The following is a 15,111-nucleotide window of genomic DNA, read 5'->3' as shown; positions in this document are numbered from 1 at the left end:
CAGTGACCCTGCCACAGCTGCCGTCCTACCTCTGAGCTGCAGGTGGCCAGTCAGCCAAGGGCGTCACCATTTTCATGACTTCTTCCCGCTGCCTCTCATTCATTCCTGCCACTCTGAGTGTCAGGCTTCAGGGCGCACAGGCTGTTGTGCTTTGACCAGTGTCTCCTTATAGTCAGCAGTCACCTCCCTGTGCCCATCGCACAATAGGCGACCAACAGGCCAGGGACTTCCTTGTGTCCACAGCAAATCTGAGAGGACACATGCCCAGGGCCGAGGTAGCAGCCAGGCTGCAACCACACCAGTGCTGAGATACCTGAGGGGCCGGGGCCTGGAGGACCAGGTGACAGAGGAGCAGCCAGGTCACAAGGGACTGGGTTGGCGCTGCAGCGGCAGCTGCACTTCCTTCCTCTGGGATCTAAACCATGTGTGACGTCAAGTCCATTTAATATTATCAGGAACATCTTTAAGTTTCAAAATTGGAACCATGTTGGCACAACAGGTATTACCCATTTATCTGTTTGGCCCAGCCTTTTCCTGACGGTGGCTACGGGGTGTGTGGGATGTGTACATGTGAACACAAGTGCCCAGGAGTGAGACGAGCACCTGTGTGTGCTTGGAAGCGAGAGGAGGCCCGGGCCTTGGGGAGGGGAGGGAGGTGGGTACAGTAGACCTCACCACACCCTTCACGTATCACCACACTCTCCACAGATGGGAAAGGGAGCCAGCTCATGTTAGAGCTGGTGTCCCGTCAGCATGGAGGGGCCCTGTGCAGTGAGATCGTGCCTTCACCAACAGCTGAATCTCACAATGGGGCCTCTGTGATGGGGCCGTGAGCCCAGTTCAAGGCATGTCCAGACCATCGTGGGTAGGAATGTACCCAGCCCCAAACAGTGTTGGCACAGTTGGCTCCTCTGAGCGTTGATGGCCACATGGCCTTCCACATGGCCTGCTCCCAGCCTCAGCTACAGATGGGGGTGGGAGAGCACAGGGCTTGTGGTCAGAGGTACCAAGCCTGTCAGGTGGGCCCTGGGGTGGCCAGCACCACGGCTGAGTCAACACACAGCCTCCTGGGTTGCATTGTGCCCACCCACTTTCAACATGTGTGTTCCCAGGAACACACACTCGGGGCCGGGACCCTGTTCCCCAGCCTTCATTGCTCTTTAAGCAGAGACCAAACTGTATGTGAGTATTCACCTGAGACAGGCTCCCACAGCTCTGCCCCTCCCCCGTACCCTGTCCTCTGCATGGGGCTTTCTAGTGCCCAGTGCTGCTCAGGGCTCTCACCACAGACTCCCAGCATCTGAGCTCCCAGTAACCAGAGCAGTGCAGGCAGGCGGGGTCCTGTGGGGTGCAGCTCAGGGTGTAGCTCACAGGTCTCCTCCTGTCCCACAGACGCAGCCAGTGCCCAATCCCATGGCCTACTTCCTGCACCACTCCCCATGGTGGGTCCACCGCTTCGAGACCCTCAGCAACCACTTCCTGGAGCTCGTGGTGCCCTTCTTCATCTTCCTCGGACGGCGGATGTGCATCCTCCATGGTGCCTTACAGATCCTCTTCCAGGTGAGTCACTGCAGACGCCTGGGAATCTGAGCATCGCTTGTCAGTTCCCAAGAAAAACACTGTTGGGATTTTTAATTTCTATGTCCTACTAACTGTTTGTTTTTGTTGAGTGTAACCTACATGCTGTAATAGGGGTGCCCTCGGGACTTCTAGTCGTGCTCCTGTCTTTTCCCTTGTTGTCCGGGTCTGTGCGGTGCGGGGTTGCAAGTTCAATGGGCAGCAGGAGAGGCCCCACTGATTCCAAGGAGAGGCTCCCTGGCCTAGTGAGTGTGACTGTGGGTTGTTGGTCTGGTGGTGGGTTTTTGTGGCTGCCTTTATCAAGTTCTCTTCTATTTCTAGTTCACTAGGAAGTTTTGTTTGTGGTTTTTGTTTTGTGTATTTTTAATCTTGAATGAGTGTTGAATTTTTTTTAAATACATTTTTATTGATTTCAGAGAGGAAGAGGGAGGGGGAGAGAGAGAGATAGAAACATCAATGATGAGAGAGAATCATTGATTGGCTGTCTCCTGCACACCCACTACTGGGGATCAAGCCCGCAGCCCAGGCATGTGCCCTGACAGGGAATGGAACGGCGACCTCCTGGTTCATAGGTTGACTCCGTTGAGCCATACCAGCTGGGCTAAATGTTGAATTTTAACAAATGTTGAATTTTCTCCACCAGTTGTGAGGTCACTTTTTCTTTCTCTCTAATCTGTAAACATGGTGAATTGCATTAATACTACTAATGTTGAACCAATTTTACATCCCTAAGATAAACTCAGCTTAGTCATGCTGTGTATATCAAGATGTTACTGGGCATGATTTGCTAATATTTTGTTTTGGATTTTGCATGATTGTCAGTGAATGAGACCGGTCTGTAATTTTCCATCTTGCACTGGCCTTACCTAGCTCTGTTCAGGTTTTACTGTCACTACAGAGCTCATCGAGGGCTGACCCCCTTCTCTGAATGAGTTCACAGGACAGAGACAGTGCTCCTGCGTGAGCCCCTGGCCTCTGGGTCTCTGTGACCACTGATGAATGCCTTTGGTGACTGTCAGACACGCAGGGTTTTCATTTCTTCTGAAGGCAGCTTTAGTGGCAGACATTTTCCTGGGAATTTGTCCATTTCATCTGTTTTCAAATTTATTAGCCAAAAAACAACAACAAAAAGTCATAATATTCTCTCATATTTGCAGAGTCTGGGTTTGTGACCTTCTCTTTCAGCCTGTGTCCTTCTCTCCAGTGCAGCTCTTAGCACAGAGCAAGATTCTTTTCAAACTGAGGCCGACCTTCACTCTCTTTTACATAACAAGCCCATTCATCTCGGCTGGTGTCTGGGTTCATTTCCATATCTTTGTATTTTTCTTTTTGTCCATTTTAGCTTTCTTTAGTGGTTTTTCTCATTCCATTATTTCCCCCTCCTAATTAGTAAGTTATATACTCTATTTCTTTCAAGTGAGTATATACTTAGTTAACTGAAAGTCTAAATTTAATCCCTATCTTTGCACAGTGAAGGCCCTAAAGCCTTAGAATGCTTTAGCTGTCTCTGTCCCTACCTGCTCATGTGCTTTCACTGCCCCAATATTTTTGCTCTATTTTTTGTTTTTCAATTAATAGACTATTTTAGAACAGTTTTAGATTTACAGGAAACTGAGCAGAGTGTATAGAGGATTCCCTTACCCCCCCTCCCCGCACAGTTTCCCCATCATGAACATCTTGTGATAGGTTAGTTATAACTGGTGAGCCAACATTGGTACTTCATTATTAACTGAAGTCCCGTTTACACTCCGGGTGTCTCGGGTGCTGTACTTTCTGTGGGTTTGGACAGATATACATGCCATGTATCCATCATTGTAGTATGGTACGGAGAGCAATGTCACTGCCCTGAGAGTCCTCTGTGCTCTCGAGGTTCATTCCTCCCCCTGCCCCCCAACCCCTGTCAACCACTGATCTCTTTACTGTCTCCATAGTTTTACCTTTTCCAGAGTGTCATGTAGTTAGAATTATCAAGGATGTAGCGTTTCAGGCTGGCTTCTTTACACAGTAATATGCATTTGAGGTTCCTCCTGTCTTTTTTGTGCCTTGAGAGCTCATTTCTTTTCATTGCTGAATAATATTCCATTTTCTGGATGTACCACAGTTTATCCATAAACTATCCAGAGCTGGCTGAATACAGAGCCCTGGCTGGCCAATGACCCTTGCCAGCAGCCAAGGGCATTCTGCACTGTCCCCACTCTACACGCCATGAGGCCCCATGGCCCTGTGGTCTCAAGCCAGTGGACAAGGCTCCCAGTAGAGGCTTGAGCATCCACCAGCATAGGTGCCACCTCATGTTGGACCTTTCCCTGTTGTCTGAGGATGCCCAGCCAGTGGCTCCCGCCTTCCCCTCCCAGTGGAGAACATAGGTCCGGTTCTGAGGCAGCTCAGAGGCCCCTGCCTGGCACAGCCTCAGGAGGAGTGAGGCTTGCTATGATTTCATGGCTACCAGGTGACCAAGACCCACTCTTGGGGCTGCAGGGCATTAATTAGTCACTGCTTTTGCTGCTTTTATAAGTGTTGAATCAGTGGGACCCTCTGAGGCTATAAACTCAACTGGGCCTGTGGGGACCCTTCAGGCATCCATCCCTCAGGTTACACTGACTGGCTTTCTGTTCCAGTCAACTGCAGCTGGCTTTGACAAGCGCTAATGAAAATCAAGTTGTCCTATTACCTAAAAAAATAATGGAACAAAGTTTGGTTACTAGTGCATGTGTAAATCATATCCGGGAAAATCCTCACATGGACCACTGAACCAGGGGCCTCAAAATGCCCTTGTTTGTTCACAGTGCACTTGGCTCGAGTCTCACAGTGAGTCAGGGCGAGGACCAGCTATCTGGACCTGGCCTGGTGGTATGTCTGAATCCTGGCCCAGCCAGGGCACCTGACCACCCAGGCGGAAAGGGGGATGGGTGGTGGCCCCAGGGCTCAGGTATAAATGACTCCCAGCATCCTCAGGCCAAATGGCTAGGTCTTGACTCAGTTCTGGGTTCTGCTGCCCAGGTGGATAGTGGTGGATCTAGTGGCCCAGAAACAGTGGGCAGAAGAGGGCCAGAGCTAGACCGTGAAGGGCCTTGCTGCCAACCCACAGCTCTGGACATTATTCCAGAAGACGAGCCCACATATTTGTCTTCCACCCCCTGAAGGTCTTGGGAGCCACTGGTCTGTCGCGCCTTCAGGAGTCAGGCCGAAGGTGTCCAGAGCAGAGAGGACGGATGGCCAGCTGGCGCAGCTGCAACGTGTTCAGCCCTGCCAGGCGGTGTGGGGTCTCAGGTTGGGGGCCACAGGGTGCAGGCTCCTGGCAGGTGTTCAGCTCTCCATGGGGCTGCTGCACAGAGCTTGGGCATGTCAGTCACTTTGGGGAGTGGCCTGTGTTAGGTGCGCTGCATGGGTTTATGAGGTACCCTGACAGAGGCCAAGCTCCGGACTCTGCCTGAGACCCCAAGAGGCATTTCTGGTTCTGTTTGTTTCCGTCCATTCCCTTGGGAGAGGATTGAGGATATGAGCACCTCACCTCCTCCCACACTGAGTTTACACAGCTGTTCCGGAGGATTCTGCAAGGCCATTGTCTACTAGAGAGGTGCACCACCCCAGCCTCAGCCCCCTGTTCTAATGCCAAGCCACAAGCCTGAGGGAGAGACCCTGGAGGGGGCGGTCAGCTTCCACCATGGGACTGGGCAGACAGCCCAACCTAGCACAGGACGGGCATTCGCCAGGCAACGCTCCTGGTCAGTGCAGACCAAATTCTTGGATCCCAGACCAGATTCTCCTTCACCTTCCACCATGTCCTGCTCTTTCTAATCTCCGACTTTGGCTGGAGTCCTGGTGCTATCTCACAGTGGGCCATTCCCATGGCTGTGGGCACCGAGAGCTGCCTCCACAGGCCCTGAGTTCCTTGCCCAGATTGGGGTCACGGGATATCTGCCCCTGGACTCCTGGTTGTAGAAAGTCTCCTGCGAGTATGCATGTGTCCTCTGCAAGGCCATGCAAGCTGAGAGCACAGCAGGGAGTTCCAAAAACCCATCCCTCCCTTCTTGGGGTTGTGTGGTGTCATCCTAAAACATCTGGTGGAGCGTCTCATGGGCCCGAGATTCCAGCGCTCACCACTCATCTTCCTGCCCACGGTCCAGCTCCAGCCGCCCCAGCACAGGCCTTGGTCCACTGCCCCATTCGGGTCTCCTTCAGGCTGCATGGTGTACTGACGGTGCAATTAAGGCTCCACCAACCGGTGTAAACACAGATGGACAGTGTGATGGATGCATTTCCCTCAGAGGAGACGCTGCAGCAAAGCCAAGAAAGATCACAGCCCTCTCCAGCACACTGAGGCCACGCACGTGACGCCAGGCTCCATTTTTCTTATTAAAAACATGGCAGATAAAGGGGGATGGGCTGAATGGGGACACACGGCCGGTATGTGCCTGGCAAGGGCTCTGAGCACAGCCAAGTGATGTCCCCATGGTTTCTACTGCTTTATTAGAAACAGGGTTTCATCCCCAAAACTGTTGAACCCTAGTTCTCTAGGTCAGGGCCACCCAGCTGCACTCACATTAGAATAACCCGAGGGAGTTCTTTGGAAATATGCTTGTGCTGGGGCCACCCCACCCGGACCCACGAAGACGGGAACCCCAGGAGGGCCAGGCGTTGCTCAGAGGTCATTTAGGGCCATGTGGCCATGCCTTTCGAAGTGCACTCCTGAGTTCTCACCCAGATAAACCTGTCAGGCCTTGAGGTTCCTGCTGTACCAGACCATTCTGGATCAGGGTCATGTGGGCCAGGCACCAGGAGGGGCTGGTGCTCCTGCCACTGTACAGAGAAATGACCCTCCCAGGGGCTGGCTCCACCCAGGTCTGCAGCAGAGCTGGTGTCACCAGGCACAGATTCAAAGCTACTATCCATCAAGATAGTGGTGCCAAATGGACAGCAATGCCACCCAGAACCTCAGGAAGAAGGCTTGACTCCTGGGGGTGTCTTGGCCTGGCTGTGCTGTGTCCTCACTCTAGTGGCCCAGGCTTATGTCTACCACAGCATCAGACAGGCTGAAGCAATAGGGCTGCAGGGATATGGACCTCTCGCTGGTGCTTATGTGGGGTTGTGGGGTAGCTGGTTGTTTTTTCCAATTCTTTTTTTCAAAGACTGAAGAAGACCCCATGTGGGTCCCATCCCTGCCTGTGCTGAGCAGCTGGACTCCCTCCCCTGGGAGTCTGTCAGTCTGCCCTATTGGCCACCACCAAACACCCTTATTCACCATGGGTGGGTGGAATTGTGGAGCATCAGGGATATCCTGGGCTGTCTGCCCCCTAGGAAGGCTCAGGTTGCAGCTAGCAGATGACAGCATTCCAAATCAAAGCCAGGAAACGCCCCCTGGAGCCTCTGCAGCATCACCAATCACAGGAGCCATGCCTGCATCTCAGGGCCACTGTTCATGCCACTGGGGTATGGCCCTCACATGTCTGGAGTGGACAGCAACCCCAGGGGCACCAAGAGTGCCCCTTGGTACTTTTATTATTGACTATATTCCCTATGCTGCAATTCATATCCTCGTGACTATTTGTAACTACCAATTTGTACTTCTTAATCCCTTCACCTTTTTCACCCAGTCTCCCAGCCCTTCCTCCCATCTGGCAACCATCAGTTTAATTTCTGTATTTTTGTGTGTGTTTTTCATTTGTTTTGTTTTTTTTTTAGATTCCATATATAGTGAAACCATACAGTGTTTGTCTTTTTAGTCTGATTGACTTCACTTAGCGTAATATCCTCTAAGTCCATCTATGTTGATGTAAGTGGTAAGAGTTTGTTCTTTTCTATGACCAAGTAATATTCCATTGTATATGTGTACCACATCTTCTTTATCCAGTCGTCTATTAATGGACTGCATAGGTTGCTTCCATATCTTGGCTATTGTAAAGTATGTTGCAATGAACATGAGGATTCGTGTATCTTTTCAAATTAGTGTTTTAGATTTCTTTGTATACTCAGACTTGGAATGGCTGGGTCATAAGTTGGTTCTATTTTTAATTTATTGAGGAACCTCCATACTGTTTTCCATAGTGGCTGCACCAATTTGTAGTCCCACCAACAGTGCACAAGGGTTTCCTTTTCTCCAAATCCTCACCAAAACTTTTTGTTGATTTGTTGATGATAGCCTGACAAGTGTGAGGTGATATCTCATTGTGGTCTTAATATGCATTTCTCTGATGATTAGTGATATTGAGCATCTTCTCATTTATCCATTGGCCATCTGTATGTCCTCTTTGGAGAAATGTCTATTTGGGTCCTCTGCCCATTTTTAATTGGATTTTTGTGGGGTTTTTTGGTATTGTGTGAATTCTTTTTAAATTTTGATATTAACCCCTTATCGGTGTATCATTGGCCAATATCTCCTCCCATTTGGTGGGTTGTGTTTTCATTTTGTTGATGGTTTCCTTTGCTTTGCAAAACTTTTTAGTTTGATGTAGTCTCATTTATTTATTTTGTTTTATTTCCCTTACCTGAGGAGATATGTCCAAAAAAAATTACTAAGAGCAATGTCAAAGAGTTTACTGTGTAAGTTTTCTTCTAGAAGTTTTATAGTTTCAGGTCTTACATTTAAGTCTTTAATCCATTTTGAGTTCATTCTTGTATATGGTGTAAGAAAGGGGTCTAGTTTTATTTTTTTTTTTTTTTTGCATGTATGACCAGTTTCTAACACCATTTATTGAAGAGACTGTCTTTACCCCACTGTATATTCTTACATCCTTTGTCATAGATTAATTAACCATATAAGCATGGCTTTATTTCTGGGCTCTCTATTCTGTTCCATTGATCAATGTGTCTTTTTTATGCCAGTACCACACGGTTTGATTACTATAACCTTGTAGTATAGTTTGATATCAGGTAACATTATGCCTCCAACTTTGTTCTTCTTTCTCAAGATTTTTGTGGCTCTTCAGGGTCTTTTGTGGCTCCATATAAATTTTGGGATTATTTGTTCTAGTTCTGTGAAAAATGACATTGGTATCTTAATAGGGACTGCATTGAATCTATAGATTGCTTTAGGTAGTATGGAAATTATAATGACAGTTTTACTTCTTCCTTTCCAATTTGGATACCTTTTATTTTTTCTTCTTGTCTGATTGCTGTGGCTAGGACTTCCAGTACTATCCTATATATTAAAAGCCTAATATGCAAATCGACCGAACAGGGAATGACCAATTGGCAGGGGGCAGGGCCAGCCAGCAGGCAGCGCCAGGCCAGCCAAAGCGAGTGCCAGTGGGCAGAGGGAGGGGACAGCAATGGGGGCGGGGGGATGGCAGCGACCAGTGGTGGCAGAGAGGTGATGAGGGGAGTGGGGGCCAGCCACTTCCTGGTCGGCACCATTCCCTGATCTGCCCACCCGGTTGCATCCCACAGAGGGAAGCAAGATTGAGCCATCAGTCAGACATCCCCTGAGGGCTCCCAGACTGTGGGAGGGTATAGGCCAGGCTGAAGGACACCCCCCACCCAGTGCACAAATTTTTGTGCACCAGGCCTCTAGTGTTGAATAAGAGTGGGGAAAGTGGATATTCCTGTCTTGTTCCTGAGCTTAAGGAAAATGTGTTTAGTTCTTCCCCATTGAGTATGATGTCAGCTGTGGGTTTATCAGATATGGCCTTTATTATGTTGAAGTATAATCCCTCTTTGTCACTTTGTTGAGAGTTTTTATCATAAGTGGGTGCTAGATTTTGTCAAATGCTTTTTCTGGATCTATTGATATGATCATATGATTTTTACCCTTTATTTTGTTTGTGGTGTATCACAATTGATTTGTGGATATTGAACCAACCTTGAACCCCAGGAATAAATCCCATTTGATCATGATCTTTTTAATGTATTGCTGAATTCAGTTTGCTTTTATTTTGTTGAAGATTTTTGCAGCTATGTTAATCAGGGATATTTGCCTATAATTTTTTTGGTAATGTTTTTGTCTGTTTTTGAAATCATGGTAATGCTAGCCTCATAAAATGAGCTTGGAAGCCTTTCCTCCTCTTGAATTTTTTTGGAATAGTTTGAGAAGGATAGGTGTTAGTTCTTTGAATATTTGTTAAAATTCACTTGTGAAGCCATTCAGCCCAGGACTTTTGTTGGGTGTTTTTTAATTATTGACTCAATTTCATTAGGAGTTATTAGTCTGTCCAGATTTTCTCTTTCTTCCTGGAAGATTGTATGTTTCTAGGAATTTATTGATTTCTTCCATATTGTCCAATTTGTTGGCATATAATTATCTGTAGTATTTTCTTACAATTCTTTGTATTTCTGTGGTGTCAGTTGTTTCTTCTCTTCTTTCATTTCTGATTTTATTTATTTGGATCCTCTTTTTTTCTTGAGTCTTGTAAAAGGTTTATCAATTCTGTTTATCTTTTCAAAGAACCAGCTCTTGGTTTCATGAAACTTTTGTATTTTTTTAGACCTATTTCATTTATTTCTGCTCTGATCTTTATTATTTCCTTCCTTCTACTCACTTCAGGCTTTATTTGTTCTTTTTCTAGTTCCTTTAGATGTGGATTAGATTGTTTATTTGAAATGTTTCTTGTTTCTTGAGATAGGCCTGTAATGCTGTGATTTTACTGTGTCCTATAGACTTGGAGTCATTGTGTTTTCATTTTCTTTTTTTTAATATGTTTTTGGTTTGGTTTAGTTTTTATAGAGAGATGAGGGGAGAGGGATAGAGAGACAGAAACATCAATAAGAGAGGAACATCATAGATGGGCTGCCTCCTACACGCCCCCTACTGGGGATCAAGCCCACACCCATGCATGTGCCCTGACCAGGAATCAAACAGGTGCCCTTTTGGTTCCTCAGTCGATGCTCAACCACTGAGCCACACTGGTTGGGCTGTGTTTTTATTTTCATTTGTCTCAAGCCATCTTTTTCTTTCTTTCTTAACCTCATTGTTAACCCATTCATTGTTTAGTAGCATGTATTTTAGCCTCCATGTGTTTGTATGTTTTCAGTTTTCTTGTCATTGATTTCTAGTTTCAGACCATTGTATACAAAGAAGATGCTTGATATGATTTCAGTCTTTTTAAATTTATTGAAACTTGTTTTGTGGCCTAACATGTGGTCTGTCCTGAAAAACGTTCCATGTGCGCTTGAAAAGAATGTATATTCTGCTGCTTTGTGGTGAAATGCTCTAAAATATCAATTAAATCCATCTGGTCTAATGTGTCATTTGAGGCGACTGTTTCCTTGCTGATTTTCAGTCTGGATGATCTATCCATTGATGTCAATGGAGTGTTAGAGTCCCCTACTATCCCTGTATTACTGTTGACCCCTCCCTTTATGTTCATCAACATTTGCTTTATGTATTTAGGTGCTCCTATGTTGGGTGCGTAAGTGTTTATAAGGGTTATAGCCTCTTGCTGGATTGATCCCTTTATCATTATGCAATGTCATTCTTGGTCTCTTATTATACTCTTTGTTTTAAATTCTCCTTTGTCTGATAGAATTATTGCTATCCCAGCTTTTTTGTTGTTGTTTCCATTTGTATGAAATACTTGTCTTTACTTTCAGTCTGTGTGTCTTTCCATCTGAAATGGCTCTCTTGTAGATGGCATATGTATGAATCTTGTTTTCTTATCCATTTCAGCCACCCTCTGTCTGTTGAAAAATCAACTGACAGTCCTATGAGAACTTCCTTGTATGTATCTAACTGCTTTTCTCTTGCTGCTTTTAAGATTCTCTCTTTGTCTTTAACCTTTGCCATCCTATATAATAAAAGGCTAATATGCAAATAGACAAAACAGCAGAACGACGAGTTGCTCTGACTCGCACTGACCACCAGGGGGAAGACACTTAACGGAGGAGCTGCCCCCTGGTGGTCATTGCGCTCCCACAGGGGGAGCGCAGCTCAGCCAGAAGCTGGGCTCACAGCTGGCAAGTGCAGCGGCGGTGGCAGGAGCCTCTCCCGCCTCTTCAGCAGCACTAAGGATATCCGACTTACATCCCCGAGGGCTCCTGGACTGCGAGAGGGCACAGGCCGGGCTGAGGGACCCTCACTCCCCCACCTTGAGTGCACGAATTTCATGCACCAGGCCTCTAGTTTTTATTATAATGTGTCTTGGTGTAGGCCTCTTTGGGTTCATCTTATTTGGGATTCTCTATGATTTCTTTCATAACCTCATTGTTAATCCATTCATTGTTTAGTAGCATTGTTTTCAACAACCATAACCATCATACACAAGTCTCTATGCTTCCTGGATTTGCATGTCTATTTCCTTCACCAGGTTAGGGAAGTTTTTCATCACTATTTCTTCAAATAGGTTTTCAATCCCTTGCTCTAGCTCTTCTCCTTCTGATACCTCTATGATGCAAATGTTGGTGTGTCTGATGTTATCCCAGAGGTCCCTTGAACTATTTTCTCTTTATTTATTTTTATTTTTTTGCTATTTTGATTGGGTGCAACCAAGGCTGGCTGTCACCAGTGCTGGGCCTGGGCTACTCAGCAAGAGACACATGACACACTGAGTCCAGTTGCCACCTGCCTGGGGCTTTAAAAATGTCCAAGATAGTTTTTTTGTTTGTTTTTAATATATTTCTATTGATTTCAGAGAGGAAGGGAGAGGGAGAGAGAGAGATAGAAACATCAATGATGAGAGAGAATCATTGATCAGCTGCCTCCTGCACGCCCCACAATGAGGATCGAGCCTATAACCCAGGCATATGCCCTGATGGAGAGTAAAACCGTGACCTCCTGGTTCATAGGTCGACACTCAACCACTGAGCCACACTGGCCGGGCGACAGTTTTTAAGGACGTCTGCAGCACTGGCCGAGGCTGTGGTAGAGATTCCTGTCACAGAAGTGCACATGCCCAGCTATGATCACAGCTCACACAGCGTTCTGTGTGGCTGTTTTCACTTGCCATTATAAGCTTTACAACCATTGTTTTCAACAACTATAACCATCCACAAATTTTTTAAATAATTATTCAATTATGTTTAGAGAAACTTTGAAAGATTTTTTTCAGATATTTAGTTTTTGGGGTTTTTTTAATATATCTTTATTGATTCCAGAGAGGAAGGGAGAGAGAAACATCAATGATGAGAATCATTGATCAGCTGCCTCCTGCACGCCCCCTACTGGGGATTGAGGCTACAACCCGGACATGTGCCCTGGACCGGAATCTAACCCAGAACCCTTCAGTCCGCAGGCCGACGCTCCATCCACTGAGCCAAACCAGTTAGGGCCAGATATTTGGTATTAATCCACATGTTCACCATTTTCGACACCCTGCTTTCCTCTGTGCAGACCCAAGTCTCCACAGAAATCATGTTCCTTCTGCTGGAAGAATGTTCCATTTGTTTTTTAACGTGTTTTCGTGGAGGCTGCTGATGGATGTCTTTACTTCCACCACCATCTTCTAAGGGTTTTTTCTAGCTGTGATGCTGCAGCCTGATGGTGTTGTCTTTCAGTGAAGACCTGTCGGTTATTTTTGCCCCAATACTTGTCCCCTGTGCTGGTTTGTCATGCAACTTCTTCTCTGGCTGCTTCAGATCTTTCTCTTTTTCACAGTTTTCAGCAGTTTGACTTGCTGTGCCATGGTGTGAATTTCTTTGTGTTTGTCCTATTTATGATTTCTTAGGCTTCTCTGATCTCTGCATTTGTAGTTTTCATCAAATTAGGAGGCTGTTTGGACATGACTTCTTCATCATTGTTTCTGCTGACTTTCCCTTTCTGGGACATAAACCACACATGTTTAGAACTGAGTGCGTGTCCCCCAGGTCCCTGAGGGGCCACTCAGCTCTGGTGCACTCTATGCTTCAGTTGAGAAAGTTCTCACTCAGCCACTAACTTTTCTCTTTCTTTGTGTCAGTTTTGTCTGAAGCCTCTCCATTTCATAAGTTACCTTTAAAAATCTCGAATTAGCACCAGCCGGGTGGCTCAGTTGGTTGGAGCATCGTCCTGTACACCAGAAAGGTTACAGGTTTCATCCCCAGTCAGGAGTGTACCAGAGGCAACCGATCCACATTTCTCTCTCATATCGATGTTTCAGGCTTTCTCTCTGTGTGTCTTTCAAAAAGAAAAAGAAATCTTGAATTACTTCTTGTTTCTTCTTTATCATTTTCCTGTTTCTTAGTTATGACCATGTTTTCTTTTAAATCCTCTAATTATTGATGGTAGCTGTTTTAGCATTCTCATATCCTTGCTCCAGATCATCTCCTGTTTCTGATTCTGTTTCATGAACCTATCCTTTTCTTTAGCTGTGGCTTCCACACTGCTACTAACTTGCCCGTCTGTTAACTTTTGACTGGATACTGGCCATTGTGTTGTGGTGTTGAATTCTCTCCTGACAAGCAGTTGATTTACTTGCAAATCAGTTTCATCATCTTGACACTCATCTTCAAATCCTCTGAGTGGGTCTAAAACAGCCTTCACTGCAGGCTCAGTCCGCCTGCTTGTAGGACGGCACTGGGATCTCTGCTGCATAGCTGGCTTCCCACGAGCTCTCTCCACATGGGTTCATCAGAGCTCCAAGTCTCCCACACCTGTGTGCACTGGGTACCTGCCAGCCCTCCGGGTGGTGCTCTCTCCCTGGCCCTATGGTGGCTCCTGTGTGCCTGTGAGCACAGTGGTTGGCTCATACTGATTCCTACAGCTCCTTGTTTGCGTGCTGCCTTCTGTGTGGTGAGCTCCAGCCCTCGACCTACCCACCTTCAAGCTCTGCCTTCCCAGGCTCCCTCGTGGGTGAGTCTGCTAAATGCCTCCACACTGGGGCTGTCACAGGTCTGTTTGTTTCCCTTCTCTCTCGAGTCAAGAGTCCTGTAGGGCCGAAGCCACATGTCACACAACAGTTGCTTCATCTGTTTTGTTCAATATCCAGTTGTTTGTGTTGGCGGTGGAGGTTCCAGTACTACTTCCTCCCTCTTGGCCTGGAGCAGAAATCTCTGGTGGAGTTTTAACCTTGAACACTCTCATCCCTGGAATGTGAAGTCAGAGCCAGGAGGCAGACTAGGATGGCGCGGACTTGGGCCCTGCTTCTGGGGGTAAAGGAGGGTGGAGGTGGTGTGCACGGCTGCCGCTCCTCTATGTGGTTTTGGGACAACCTGAGTCCTTTTCTGACCAGCTCTGCTCCACACGCCTGGGAGCGTGACCCAAGTGGTTTCAGGAAAGCAGGCATGATGGAGGTGCGGGAGAGGGCGCTGGTGCCGTTGTCTCTGGGACTGTCCTCTCGGTCCTTGTCCCCAGAAGTAGGTATTTAAAGATGGGAAGGGGTGGACACAGCCACGTTGTTCAGTTCTCAGCTGGGAGCCAGACTTGGAGGCTGTGTCCTGATTATCCTTCCAAACATTCCCATTGCTGCCAAGAAGCCCCATGACTGCACAGATGTGCCTGCCCCCGCCCGCCATGCCCAGCCGATGTTGTTCACAAGAGGTGGGTGAGTGGCCCTCTCTGTGCCCTCACCAGGAGCCCGCCTGTGGGCAGACCTAGAACAGAACGAGGTCCTTCGCCCAGAGCACGCCAGCACTGCTCCAGGGCCTTGTTTTCCAGTTTTCAGGCGAGAGGCTCGACCCTTCTTGGAC

At 47.1% G+C, this 15,111-nt stretch overlaps 1 protein-coding gene across 3 annotated transcripts in view; it reads left to right on the top strand.

Annotated features, from left to right (window-relative positions):
* Positions 1 to 15,111, top strand: part of LMF1 (lipase maturation factor 1) — a 123,708-nt gene that overhangs the window by 100,199 nt on the left and 8,398 nt on the right. For all 3 annotated transcript variants that reach the window (XM_080678953.1, XM_080678952.1, XM_080678954.1), the window contains exon 5: positions 1,393 to 1,560. In XM_080678953.1, coding sequence (XP_080535079.1) covers positions 1,393 to 1,560 — 168 coding nt within the window. The remainder of the gene's footprint in view (positions 1 to 1,392; positions 1,561 to 15,111) is intronic.

The sequence above is a fragment of the Plecotus auritus genome, assembly GCF_963455305.1.
Source record: "Plecotus auritus genome assembly, chromosome: 7".
Taxonomy (NCBI): Eukaryota; Metazoa; Chordata; class Mammalia; order Chiroptera; family Vespertilionidae; genus Plecotus; species Plecotus auritus.
The sequence above is the reverse complement of the archived record's forward strand: the minus strand, read 5'-3'. Positions and strand labels throughout refer to the sequence as shown.